Below are 13,367 nucleotides of genomic sequence, written 5' to 3' on the forward strand. Positions count from 1 at the left end.
GGGTATCAATTTTTGAAATTCCGTGATTCTTTTGAACCCAGAGTAGCTCAACAAAGTGAAGTTGAATAGTTCCTAGTTCTCTCTGCTTAGTCTATGTTTATTTTGATGTGGTCACTATAACAAATGAGAAATTCAGTTTCCAGTCACATCAGTACAGTCTCAGCCTGCGGAGCCAGGTTGCTCTGTGCCTTGCAATTTGAAAACAATCAAAAAATTTCTGCAAATGTCTACTGTCTGATGACCTGGGTATATCTAACTGAATTTAAATCTTCACACCCAGCTTCAAATTCCTTTGAATATTACCTAAAAATTGTAAGTTTTAAGGGCATGATTTGAAAATTGACAATTTAGATCATACTAGGATGTGACTTTGTCTTACAGTTTGTCCCAGTACAAAAGTACATGATGGAGCAGAAAAACAGAAGCTTCTGTTTCAGGGCAAATTTTGTTTTGACTTGAATTTTCTTTCAATCCTTTTTTATTTTGTCCTTTCCTTTTATTTTAGAGCCCCATCTATGCCAAGTGAACTGATCTTCCCATGTTGATGCCAAACTACTCAAATTCTGTCAGGTGGCTATGCTTGCCAGTCCATGCGTGTAAGCTCACTGGTAAGGCATTCGTTTTGGTGAACGTCCTGTGCCGGCTAGCCCAGGTGAGCTGCATTACCTTGAGGGCCCTGTGTTAGATGCCCGTACTCTGCACAACTCATTCCACATAGAAGAAAGGGAAAGCGACTGGCTCAGGTTGATCAGTGAGGAGTGGCTTGGCAAGACTTCAAGCCTCCTGCTTCCTCAGCTAGGCAATTTCGAGCAGTGGAGAGAACGAATGTGGAGCAGACAGGTGTGCATTCCACCTTTGGCTCCACCATGTACCAGCTAGGACTTTGAGCAGGGTCCTTAACTTTCTGAGCTTTGTTTCCAGCTATAAAATTGGTGTTGTACCATCTGTTAGTGCTGTTGTGAGGATTGATGTAACTTTTATAAATCACCTGGCACAGCATTTCCATTTCCTATTGACCTCTACCCCTGATGGGCACTTTACCATGGCAGGAATCAATTCCTCTGAGAATCACCTTGGAGGCAGATAAAACTGGTTTCTGAATCAGCCAAGCTGGGGGCTTGCTGCATAGACTTGTTGAGCTGCCCAGCCCAAGACAGCAGCAACAGTGACGCTTGCCTTATTGTGGGTGGCCTGCTGGGGAACCCACAGCAGGACAGATGGGGCTAGGCTGTGGACAGTTAGAGAAAGGACAAAATTTCCCCGGAGGTTTTTTGTTTTTTTTTTTTTTAAATCAGTTCCACAGAAAGTTTTCCATCTCAGAACCTTGGCAATGACCTTCTTTTATGTGAACTGGAGGCAAACTTGAAAAAAACTGTGCATTCAATGATGAGACTAGTTTCACTTATTTTTGGCGGCAAACACAACATGAAAAGAGACCACCTCCTGTGTCTTTCATGTAGTTTTAACCTAAAAAAAATTTCTGGACATATATTAAAGTCTAACTGCTCTGTTACTGAGGAAACTGGGACATTGCTTTATCTTCTTTACAGCTTATCACCTTGATTAACATTACTGTCTCTATAACATTTTCTCCTTAAGTGCTGAGCATGAAACCACTTTGATCACTTTGGCAGATGATGTGGTGCTACATACTGAATGTTTGTGTTCCCTACAAATTCTTTTGTTGAAGCCCTTACTCCCAATATAATGGCATTTGGAGGTGGGGCCTTTGAGAGGTAACTGAGTTTGGTAATTGGTAATGTGTTATAGCAGCCAAAACATTAAATTCTATCTCAAGACCAAGTCAGATTAGTAGGCCACTACCCAGATAGAACTCTTTAAGACTCATGAGGGATGGGAGTACAGAAAGAAACAGTCTTGTGAATCTTGATATCATTACATTAACATCCTGATAATAGATAAGGATGTTATCTATAACACTATAGATTCCTCTTGATGAGGCTCATTAGGAGGAAAAGGTCCCTGGCCTTTTTAGTAAGAATTTTTTTCTCTGGAGCGATTGGCTTGCTTTTATCTTATAGCTGCCTTGAGTTTCAAGACTGATCAACATTCCTTATTGGTGCTGCATACCAGGAAGGTTTGAACCGATTTTTTTTTTTTTTTTTAACCAAATTTAACACTTGATTTTACATACTTTTTAGAACTTCATGGGATAAATGTTTGGTCCAGTCTAGATGCTGTTAGTTGCTGCCATTACATAAAGAAGGTATTCTGTGATAAAATGTACATAGGTGTGCCAGAGGAAAAAGAGACATTAAAGTACCCACTTCAAGTCTAGAGGCAACATGGGGGACCAGGAAAACATGGGAAGGTAATTTTACAATTAAAATGCATACAAAAAAAAAAAAAAGCATTATAGTAGGAGATTCATGAAGCAGTCAAGCAACATTTGCATTTTTCTTAAATTTTCACTGGCTTCAATCGTAACAAATGAGTTTTCATATTAATATTTTAATATTATATTCAGGCAGGGTTTTCTTTCCTTCCTAAGCACTTTCTCATTTGTCAAATATAACAGGAGAGAGAATGTACAATTTTAAAAATTTATTTCTGAAATACTTTATTCTTTTAACTAGTACACATTATATTAAGTATAGAATTTCCTTAAAAATTAACTCTAAGTTTCACTGTTAGGACACTGATACGAAGAAGAAAACATCTGGCTCTTTTGACTTTTCTTTTTACATTTATCTGAGTAGACTCATATTAAGGTTCTTCTGTGTTATTTCTGTCCAAGTTGTGACAGCTAAAACAAAACATAAGAATAACTTTATTTTAATCACAAAAGAAATTTATGTATTCAAGCATTTGTAAACACCTTAAAAATGTATGCTTTAATCATGGTAAAATCTAGGCTTCTCATTTATTGCATTTGTACCTAAAATAATTATTACCTGAAGAGTAATAAAGGCTGTCATGTTTAAAAAAAAAAAAAAAAGTATCAATATAGGTAGAAATTCAACTAATGGACAACAAAAACTCAGAATAGTCTATATTAACACAGTATGAAAATGTAAAGAAAAATTTCATGTGCTTTACTGCTGACAGTTTACTTCGCCACATATTTTAATTAATTTGATATTTAATAAATACATCATTAAAAAGAAAAAAAGTTTTCAGTTCTGGAAGGCTAGGTAAACTACTGGCCGAATTCTCCTAGGGATAGCAATTAAAACTTGAAACAAAATACAAAAACCAACTACTGGAAGGAAATGGAGAGCAACTGAAAGCTGGTGGTTTTGGGAAGAGAACGGACACTGGGAAGGAGAGACAAGCACTGGCTGAGTTCCCTGGTTCTGTGACTCTCAGCCTAAAGAACCAGAGTATGGGGACAACTAAAGCCATCGAAGGTAAGAGGAAATAAACGAGACAGAGTGGGGGAGCTCTAAATTCTGTGTACAAACTTTTCCTAAATGGAAAATGGTGAAACCCTGAACCACGCACAAATGAGAGAGACTAAGAAGTAAGATGTGAGCTGCTGCCCAAGAGACAGAGTTTGACATTTGAGTCTAACCAAGTTTATTGCCTGCTAAAGGCCCAAATCACCTCTCCAGAAAAACAGAATTCAGTTTCCAAAAAAACATTCACAATGTTAAGGGTACAATCTAAAATTAATATATGAAGGAACAGGAAAATGGGGGAAAGACAGTGGAGACATCTAGACAGTGAAATGTATGATCTGTGTTGCAATTAAAAGACAAGGGTTTAAAAGCAGCTTATGACAACTATCCTCAGTGAAATAATGGAGAGTATGTTCACAGTGAAAAGATAGAAAAATCCCAGCAGAGAAATACAAAGTCTATTAAAAAAAAAAAGACGACCCAAACGAATATTCAAGGACTGGTAAATACATACACCATTGCTCAAAAAAGCAGAAAGGAGATAAAGAGTGAATCTGAAGACAGTACAACTTAAATTACACACTCTCAAGAACAGAATCAGGGGCACCTGGTTGGCTGAGTCGGAAGAGCATGCTACTCTCTTGATCTTGGGGTTGTGAGTTCAAGCCCCACACTGGGTGTAGAGATTACTTAAATAAGTAAACTTAAAAAAAATAGAATTAAAAAAATCTTAACCCCAAACAGAATCCTCAGAGATGTATGGCATAATATAAAATGTTGAACATATACAATAGGTGAATGGAGTCCTAAAAGGAGAGGAGAAAACTGGGCATAAAAATGTTTGAAGAAAGAAGAGCTGAAAATTCCCTAAATCTGGTGAAGGTATAAACTAATAGATGATGCAAGAAGCTCAGTGATCCCCAAATAAGAAAAATATGCAAGAAGTCACACATAAATACATCCTAACTGGTGAAAACCAAAGATAATGAGGAAATCATGAAAGCAGCCAGAGAAAAATTACATATTACATGTAAAATTATATTGCTCTGAATACTGTTGCCTTCTTATCAGAAACAATGGAGGGTATAAGATTGTGGAATAACATTTTTAAAGTTTTGAAAAACTGTCAATCCAGAATTCTATATCCAGCAAAATTAAGAACAAAGGTGAAATATACTTTCATATAAAAGAATTAAGAGAATCACTGCTAGCATACCAGAGCTATAATAAATGCTAAAAGAAGTTTTGCAGTCAAGAGATGGAAATTAAAATCTTCTAGAGGTGGTAGGGATGAAGAACACTGGAAATCATATCTGTGTAAATGCAAAGGATTTCTTTATGATGACTGAAGTAGAAACGATAACACTCTTCACTGTCTTGTGAGGTTAATAATATACAGATGTAAAATATATGACAATCACAGAATAACTGCTGAGGGAACTGGTCTATATGGTTGGAAGGTTCCTATATTTAATGCAAGTGGCACAATATTAACTCTATGAACAGTTAATGATGTATATATTGTGATCTCTATAGCAACTATTAAATTAACAGATACAGCTAAAATAGAAAAGTGCTCAAATTATATAAAGGAAGGTAGGAAAGGAGGAAAAGAGGATGGCCAAACTATTTCAAACTAATCAGTAAAATGGTAGATATAAATCAAATCATATCAATAATTACATTAGATGTTAAAAGACCAATAGAACCGGGCACCTGAGTGGCTCAGTTGGTTAAGCGACTGCCTTCAGCTCAGGTCATGATCCTGGAGTCCTGGGATCGAGTCCCGCATTGGGCTCCCTGCTCAGCGGGAAGTCTGCTTCTCCCTCTGACGCTCCCCCCTCTCATGCTCTCTCTGTCTCTATCTCATTCTCTCTCTCAAATAAATAAAATCTTTATAAAAAAAAATACCAATAGAACCAATTTAAAGGCATAGATTGTCAGAATGGCTTAAAAAAATCCAATTATATGCCATCTACAAGATAAACACCTTAAATATAAATTCATAGGCAAGCTGAAGCAATCAGATGGAAAAGTTATAACCTGCAAACCATAAGGATAAGACTGGAGTGACTAATTTAATACCAGATAAAGTAGACTTCAAGATAAAGAGGATTACCAGGTAAGTAGAGGAATACTGAATAAAAGGGTCCACTCATAAGGAAGACACAGCTATCATAAACCCGTATGTACGTAAAAACAGAGCTTAAAAATAAGCTGACATGGACAGAACTAAAAAGAGAGCCTGACAGAACTGAAGGGAAAAAGAAACAATTGCACAAACATATTTGGAGATTTTATTACTAGTCTTTTAGTACCCGATAGAACTAGACCAAAAAAACCATAAAAAAACAAATCAATAAAGACATAGAAGATTTAAGTAGTGCTGTCAACTACCATGACCAAACTGAAATTTATAGAACCTTTCCCTCAACTGCTGCATAATGCACATTTTTTTAAAGTGCACATGGAATGCTCAGTAAGAGACCATATGTTGGGCCATTAAAGAGATTTAAATAAATTTTGAAACAGTAAATCATACGCATAATGTTCTATGACCACACGGTAATTAAATTATAAATCAATAATAAGATACTTAGAAAACCCACAAATACTTGAAAACAACAACAAATCTCTAAATTATACATGGGCTAAAAAAGAGAAAACCACCAAGTATATTAAACTATAAAACATGGTGATGAAAATATATTAACATTTGCGAAATGCAGCTAAAACAGTGTTGGGTAAGAATTTTGATTTTTATGGCCTTAAATGTTTATGTGGAATTTAGGAAACAAAACAGATGAACATAGGGGAAGGAAAGGAAAAATAAGATGAAATCAGAGGGAGACAAACTATGAGACTCTTAACTATAGGAAAGAAACAGGGTTGCTGGAGGGGAGATGGTGGGGGGGATGGATTAACTGGGTGATGAGCATTAAGCACTTGACGTAAGGAGCACTGGGTGTTACATGCAACTGAGGAACTACTAGATTCTACTTCTGAAACTAATAATACACTATATGTTAATTGATTTAAATAAAAAAAACTAATGAACTTAATATCCCCAAGTAATCAAAACAAAGGAAATAATAAACCAAAGAATAGAGAAATTAGCATAAACATCTGGTTCATTAAAAATATTAACTAAATTGAGAATCCTCTAGTTAACCCAAGAAAAAAATATTCCGTTTTGCCTATTCTAGAACATTATATAATCTGTGGTGGAAAAATATCGAAACCATGTTTTGGGGCAGGGAATGACTAAGGGCAAGGATTGACCGGGCAAGATTATAAGGGAACTGTGTGGTATGAGGGTTCTATATCTTGAATAGGAGTTTGGGTTGAATTATTCAGGTGAACACATCTGACAACACCCAGGAATATACACTTAAGACCTATATATTTCATTGTTATAAATTTTACCTCCAAAGGGTACAAAACAAAAACCCCCTCAAAAACTAAAACTCCTAGGCAATAAGGGGGAAGTGCACGGATACCTACAATTTACTTTGAAATTAATGAAGTTGTAGCAATCAATAGAATGAAGAATGGATAAATGAGTAGGTATCTTATAAAGCAAGTACAGTAAAATGTTAATGAGGAGTATACATGTGTTCACTGTATCTTCTTGAACTTTTCTGTATCCTCCTATCAGTGGGCAACTACGTTACGGTTAAAAATACAAGAACCACATAATGGGGTTAAGAAAGTTGTGCTGGAAAATGATGCTAGGAATAGCTGCTAAAAATGAGTACAGGGTACTGTTATGATTTTTATGGCAGCCAAGGCTAAGGTGAGTGAACATTACTGGTTATACTACTGAGCATCCCCAGGAAACTTCCAGAAAGTTACCTTAATTTCTTAGCCCAATTTATATTTGGCAAAGTCAGAAATGTGGACAGTATATAAGGAAATGGGGAACTGAATTTTGCCTGAGTACACTACTCCAAGTTTAAATTCTCTGAATTTATCTTTTCATAGATTTGGGATAACAGAAATAATGTTATGTATCAGAGTTTTCTGTATAGTTGTTCATGGCAAAACCTTGTATTTTTATAACTCTATGGCTTTTGGCTTCAGCTGATTCAAATGAATATGATTCTCTTGCTCTCTCTTGAAAAACATCAACAGCAAGTTATGGTATGTTAAGAGAAACTAACAAGGTACACTTTACCTGTTTTATGAACTGTGTAGCATTAAAAAGTTCACTGCAGCCATATAAAATGTGTTTGCCTTGTTTCCCCTGTAAAAGTGAGAAAGAACTCATATAAGTAAGTAACAAGTAATATTTTCAATATTTCCAAGAAGACTGATCAAGTCCAATAAGACTTTATTATTCTTAAAGGTTTTTTTGGGGGGAGGGGTGGTTGTTGAATTTTGGTGTACACATGTCGATCCTAAAACTGCATGGAAAAAAGTGGTGAAATGGGCATAATAAATTTTTTAAAAATGTATTAATGTACCCTGTTGGTGCCATTTATACTGAAAATAGAAGGAATCTGATGACCACCACATTTCACAGGAACAATCGTCTATAAAGTCCTAGGCCAGCATTCTTCCAATGTAAGATCTGTATTACTTGAAGAAAATATGCCTAGGGTTTTGTTATGCTGACAGCAAGATATGGTACAAGTAGCACGGATTGTCACTGCAGTCCCATTTGTGTCATACAGTATTTCTATATTAATATACTCCATTTTGTAACTCCTTATGAATTTCATTCCTAATTTTGGCAGAATGCTATAACCCAATTACAGCAGTCAAAACTGCTGCGGAATTTGGTAAGTCCTTAATGCTGATTATTATGTATTGTATACTTAAAGGAAAATTCATTTCTTCTTTAATGTAAAAAGTTTATAACAAAGCAAATACAGTAATTCATCAAGAAATAGGATTATGGCTTTGTAATACAAAAGGAGAACATTTTTCTGTGATGTCTCAGCTGCATTAAACATGGTTGGCTGAATAAATGTCCTAGCTGGCCATCTCTGAGAACAAATAAAACAGTCACATCTCACTCTCATTTTTTTCAAAATGAGATGTTATGTGCCAACAACTACATAGGATTTGTCATATAAGTGGGATTTTTGAGGCTCCACAGGATATACCTACACAAGACATTAAAAAAGGTAGAGATCACAGCAAAGAAGAATAAAGAAAGCATAGGGAAACTTTAGAAGGGTCCAGATATTCTAGGCACAGCTCCCAGGATCCCATCTCAGTAGCACAGGGCACATTTTATTTTCAGTTGTGAACCACCAAGTTCCTGGTTGCAGGGGAGTCCCAGTCTTGTCCAAGGGGAGGGGTCTTTTATACCTCTCTGATCATGTAAACAAAATCAGGCTTTCTCCATGTGGTTTTGACTTTCATTTCCCTGATAATTAATGATGTTAAGCATCTTTTCATGTGTCTATTGGCTATCTGTATGTCTTCTTTGGAAATGTCTCTTCAGGTCCTTTGCCCATTTTTAATTGGATTATTTTCTGGTGCTGAGTTGTGTAAGTTCTTTGTATATTCTGGATATTAACCCCTTGTTGGATACACTATTTGCAAATATAATTCCCACTCAGTAGGCTGCCTTTTCCTTTTGTCGATGGTTTCCATTGCTGTGGAGAAACTTTTTACTATAATGTAGTCTCATTTATTTTTGCTTTTGTTGCTTTGGTTTTTGGTGTCAGATTAAAAAATCACTGCCAAGACCCATGTCAGTCAAGGAATTGACTGCTTGTTTTCTTCTAGGAGTTTTATGATTTCAGGTCTTATGTTCAATCCCTTAATCCATTTTGAGGTAATTTTTGTGTATAGTGTAAAATAGAGATTAATTTTATTTTATTCTTTTGCACGTGGCTGTCTAGCTTTCCTAGCACTATTTATGGAAGAGACTGTCTTTTCCCCATTTACATTCCTGACATCTTTGTTGTAAATTAACGTACCATATATTATATGGGTTTATTTCTGGGCTCTCAGTTCTCTTTCACTGATCTCTGTGATTGTTTTTATGCCAGTACCATACTGTTTTAATTACCATAGCTTTGTAATACAGTTTGAAATTAGAACATGTGATACCTCCAGCTTTGTTCTTCTTTCTCAAGCTATTTGACTATTAACGGTCTTTTGTGGCTCCCTACAAATTTAGGTTTGTTCTATTTCTGTGTGAAAATGCCATTGGTATTTTGACAGGGATTACAATGAACCTGTGGATTGCTTTGAGGAGTATGGACATTTCAACAATATTGATTTTTTTCAATCCATGAACACAGAATATCTCTTTGTGCCTTCAATTTCTTTCATCAATGGCTTACAGTTTTCAATAAACAGGTCTTTCAGCTCCGTCATTAAATTTATTCCTAGGTATTTAATTTTTTAAAATGTGATTGTAAATGGTTTTCTTGATTTATCTCTCTGATAGTTTGTGTATAGAAATGCAACAGATTTTTGGGTACTGATTTTTGTATCCTGCAACTTAACTGAGTTTGTTAGTTCTGACAGTTTTTGAATAGTCTTAAGGGTTTTCTCTATATGTCATCTGCTAATAGTGACATGAGTTTTACTTTTCTTTCCAATTTGGATGCCTTTTATTTCTTATTCTTGCCTAATTCACACTATATGCAAAATTAACTCAAAATGGATCAAAGACCTACCTACATTTAAGAGTAAAAATTGTTTTTCTTTTCTTTTAGAAGAAAACATAGGGATCAATCTTCATGACCTTGAATTTGGCAAAGGATTCCTAGATATGACACCAAAAGCATGACCAACAAAAGAAAACAAATTGGACTTCCAACAAAATAAAAAGAACTCTTGTACTTTAAAAAACACCATCTAGAAAGTGCAAAGACAACCTAAAGAATGGGAGAAAATATTTGCAAATCACATATCTAATAAGGGGCTTGTTTCTAGATTATATAAGGTACTCTTAAAACTCAATAATAAAAAGGCAAAATAACTCATTTTTAAAAATGGGCAAAGGATCTGAAAAGACATTTCTCCAAAGAAGAAACTGCCTCCTTCATTTGAAGCTGAAGGTCCAAGATGGGTTCCAGTAGTTTAAAGAAAGATTAAATCTGCAATTACCCATATTGTATGTCCTGATGATTTTCATAACATCTAGGGGATAGAATAATTCTAATCCTTCTTTTTCTTTTACAGGTTTTATATATTTTCTAAGATTCCTCTGGGGAAGCAAAATTAGGACACTATTGCCACTAAAATATATACAAAATAATTTGTTCAACAACAGAGCCGAAGACCACTGTGGAACTGTTAACCTAAGTGATGATCTGTTAAGAAAGGTGCCTGGATACAGGAAATTAAAATATCTACTGCATGCCTGACTAGTCATAGTACCATGTGCTCTACTACCTATACGCCATATTTTTGTGGGTGGAGGATAATAATCAAGGAAAAAAAAGTATTTAGTAAACTGAAACCACATACCTATCACTGATAGTCTGATGTTCTTCTGATCAAAGTGACTGATCAGAGAAAAAACTAAAGAATCAACTTAATACATTTCACAAAATTAAAATTTCTGTAGTAGAAAAAGGTAAGTTGTCAAAGCTTATACATGATTAAAAATAAGTTTGCAATCTACCAAATGTTCTACTGTAATGTTTCTCCAAAATTATGCCTGTATTTCAGCCACTTCACTCCACAAATGATTAGTATTTTGGTGTTTATTCTTCTGGTTTTTCTTTTCTACAAATATTTTTAAAAATGCAGGAAAACAGAATGCTGGTGAGTGTAATTAAGAAAGCTTAAACAAGACTGGGGGTGTGTGGAATGTATAAGTACAGGATTAATTTCATCTGGTCTGTTGCAGCCCTGTGTTTATCCCTGGGACCAACTGGAACAGTCATATTGTTGACTCCATGCCACACCTGAATGAAATAGATCAACTAGTGATTAATAGTCCCAGGGTCACAGATAGACCAGGGGACAACTTTCAGTAGCTTGTCAGCACTCTGTATAGAAATTGTACAGATTGATGGTGTGCACCTGGTTCCTGCTATATGACCAAAGAGGGATATAAAAGACACCTCCTTGTACAAGATGGATGTTCCCTGGAGATCATGGCATCTTACACAGATCTTGGTGGTTCACACTCTGAAGATGAGGTATGTCCTATGTAACTGAAATAGGATCCCAGGAGTTGTGTCTGATAGTTTTGAATCTCCATGACATTTGTCTTTTCTTTATCTCCTGATGTACCAAATCTTGACCTTTTTAAAGCCTTACATAACATAGGACATAAGGAATGATCATTATTTAAAGTGAATAATCAAGATTACAAAATGTCATTCCAACAACTGATAATTCTGTTGCCCCTGTATTTTAAATGATGTTTTGCTCTTCAAGTTATACCCTTTCCTCATATTCTTTTGCATAGTTGTCTGTCACTCCCTGCTGCTGGGAGCTTTGAGTAGCACTCTACTTCTAATTTGCTACCTCCTGTTTGCTGAAAAAGCAGACATTCCAAGTGTGTTAGAAGTATGTTGCTGATTTAAGTCAACAGGATGGGAAACAAGTACTTATTATTCAGGTAAATGGGTTTGGTAAATCATTTCACCAAGGGAGACTTTTTGGAAGAGGAGCTTATTTGAGGTCTCTGAGCATTTATTTTACTTTTATAGGGAGCAGGGGGAGGGGCAGAGGGAGAGGAAGAGAGAGATAATCTTGAGCCAGACACCACCACCGTGAGATCATGACCTGAGCTGAAATCAAGAGTCGGATGCTTAACTGACTGAGCCACCCGGGCACCCTGTAGTTTATGAACATTTAAAGTCAAATTAAGATAGATAGCTTCCAAGTACATTACATGAATAAGATACATTATTTTCCAGATTAACTACAATTTTAGGCTAAAAAATGTGACAGGAATTGGAAAACAATGAGCATATGGGCATTTCCCCTTTATGAGGACTTTTAAACTACCTCCAGAAGAGGGCTATGTAAGAATCAGAAGAACCACCAGAGAATGCTAGTATGCTAAAGACACAGAACAACTGGTAAACATCAAATGATTAAAGAATAAAGAGGCCAACATGTACCTTTATATAGTCAACAAGATTTTGGTATTCAATGTAGTTGCCTCCTCCCACCACAAAAACAATTGCCTAAAAATGCAAACAGAAAAAAAAATAGGTAAATTGAAAGAAATAGTATTTTAACTTTTAAGCAATGTGGTTTTTAGTTTGAAGCATATTCTACAACTTACATAAAAAAAATATACAAGCTAGCAAAAGGTCATATCCTAAGCACCTCATGCTACTTCAATTAAAAGAAATTTGTTTCTAAAAAGTGTGTAGAGGAAAATAAACCTCATTCTTCAGTTAACTAATAGCAAATAAATCTAAAGGGCTTCCTCCAAAAGGCTTTTTAAAATTAGAGTTTATTGTAGGTAGGAAAAACAAAACTTGGCATTTACATAATTTCCAAAACAGTTCTTATTTTGAGAAGCTTTTTGTATCTCAAAGGAAAACACAGTCGTATCTTCACAAAAGCTTGGAAGCCAACTTTAGAAACAAGTTCCACACATACAAAACTTTTATTGCAGTCTTAAACTTCTTTTTCGTGAATTACCTAAGTTTGTGTCCCTTTTTTAAAAAAAATTTAATTCCAGTTAGTTACTATACAGTGTTAACATTAGTTTCAAGTGTACAATATAGTAACATTTCCATACAACACCCAGTGCTCATCACAGCAAGTGCATGCCCTAATCCCAGTCCCCCCATGCACCTCCCCTTGTAACCATCAGCTTGTTCTCTATAGCTAAGAGTTTGTTTCTTGGTTTATCTTTTTTCCCTATGCTCATTTGCTTTGTTTGTTAAAATTCCACATATGAATGAAATCATATGGTATTTGTCTTTCTCTGACTTATTTCGTTTAGCATAATACACTCTAGCTCCATCCATGTTGTTGCAAATGGCAAGATTTTGTTCTTTTTATGGCTGAGTAATATTCCATTGTATATATACCACATCTTCTGTATCCATTTATCAG

The 13,367-nt window shown here is 35.4% G+C and overlaps 1 protein-coding gene across 1 annotated transcript in view; it reads right to left on the reverse strand.

Annotated features, from left to right (window-relative positions):
• Positions 1 to 2,550: 2,550 nt before the first annotated feature.
• SCFD1 (sec1 family domain containing 1) overlaps positions 2,551 to 13,367 on the reverse strand; it is a 105,244-nt gene continuing 94,427 nt past the window's right edge. Inside the window, exons 23-25 of the mRNA XM_034994378.1 lie at positions 12,416 to 12,481; positions 7,540 to 7,608; positions 2,551 to 2,767 (exon numbers count right to left, since the gene is read on the reverse strand). Coding sequence (XP_034850269.1) covers positions 2,744 to 2,767; positions 7,540 to 7,608; positions 12,416 to 12,481 — 159 coding nt within the window. The 3' untranslated portion in view covers positions 2,551 to 2,743. The remainder of the gene's footprint in view (positions 2,768 to 7,539; positions 7,609 to 12,415; positions 12,482 to 13,367) is intronic.

Source organism: Mirounga leonina, unplaced genomic scaffold, assembly GCF_011800145.1.
Source record: "Mirounga leonina isolate KUSES-001 unplaced genomic scaffold, KU_Mleo_1.0 Mir_91, whole genome shotgun sequence".
In the NCBI taxonomy this organism is placed as follows: Eukaryota; Metazoa; Chordata; class Mammalia; order Carnivora; family Phocidae; genus Mirounga; species Mirounga leonina.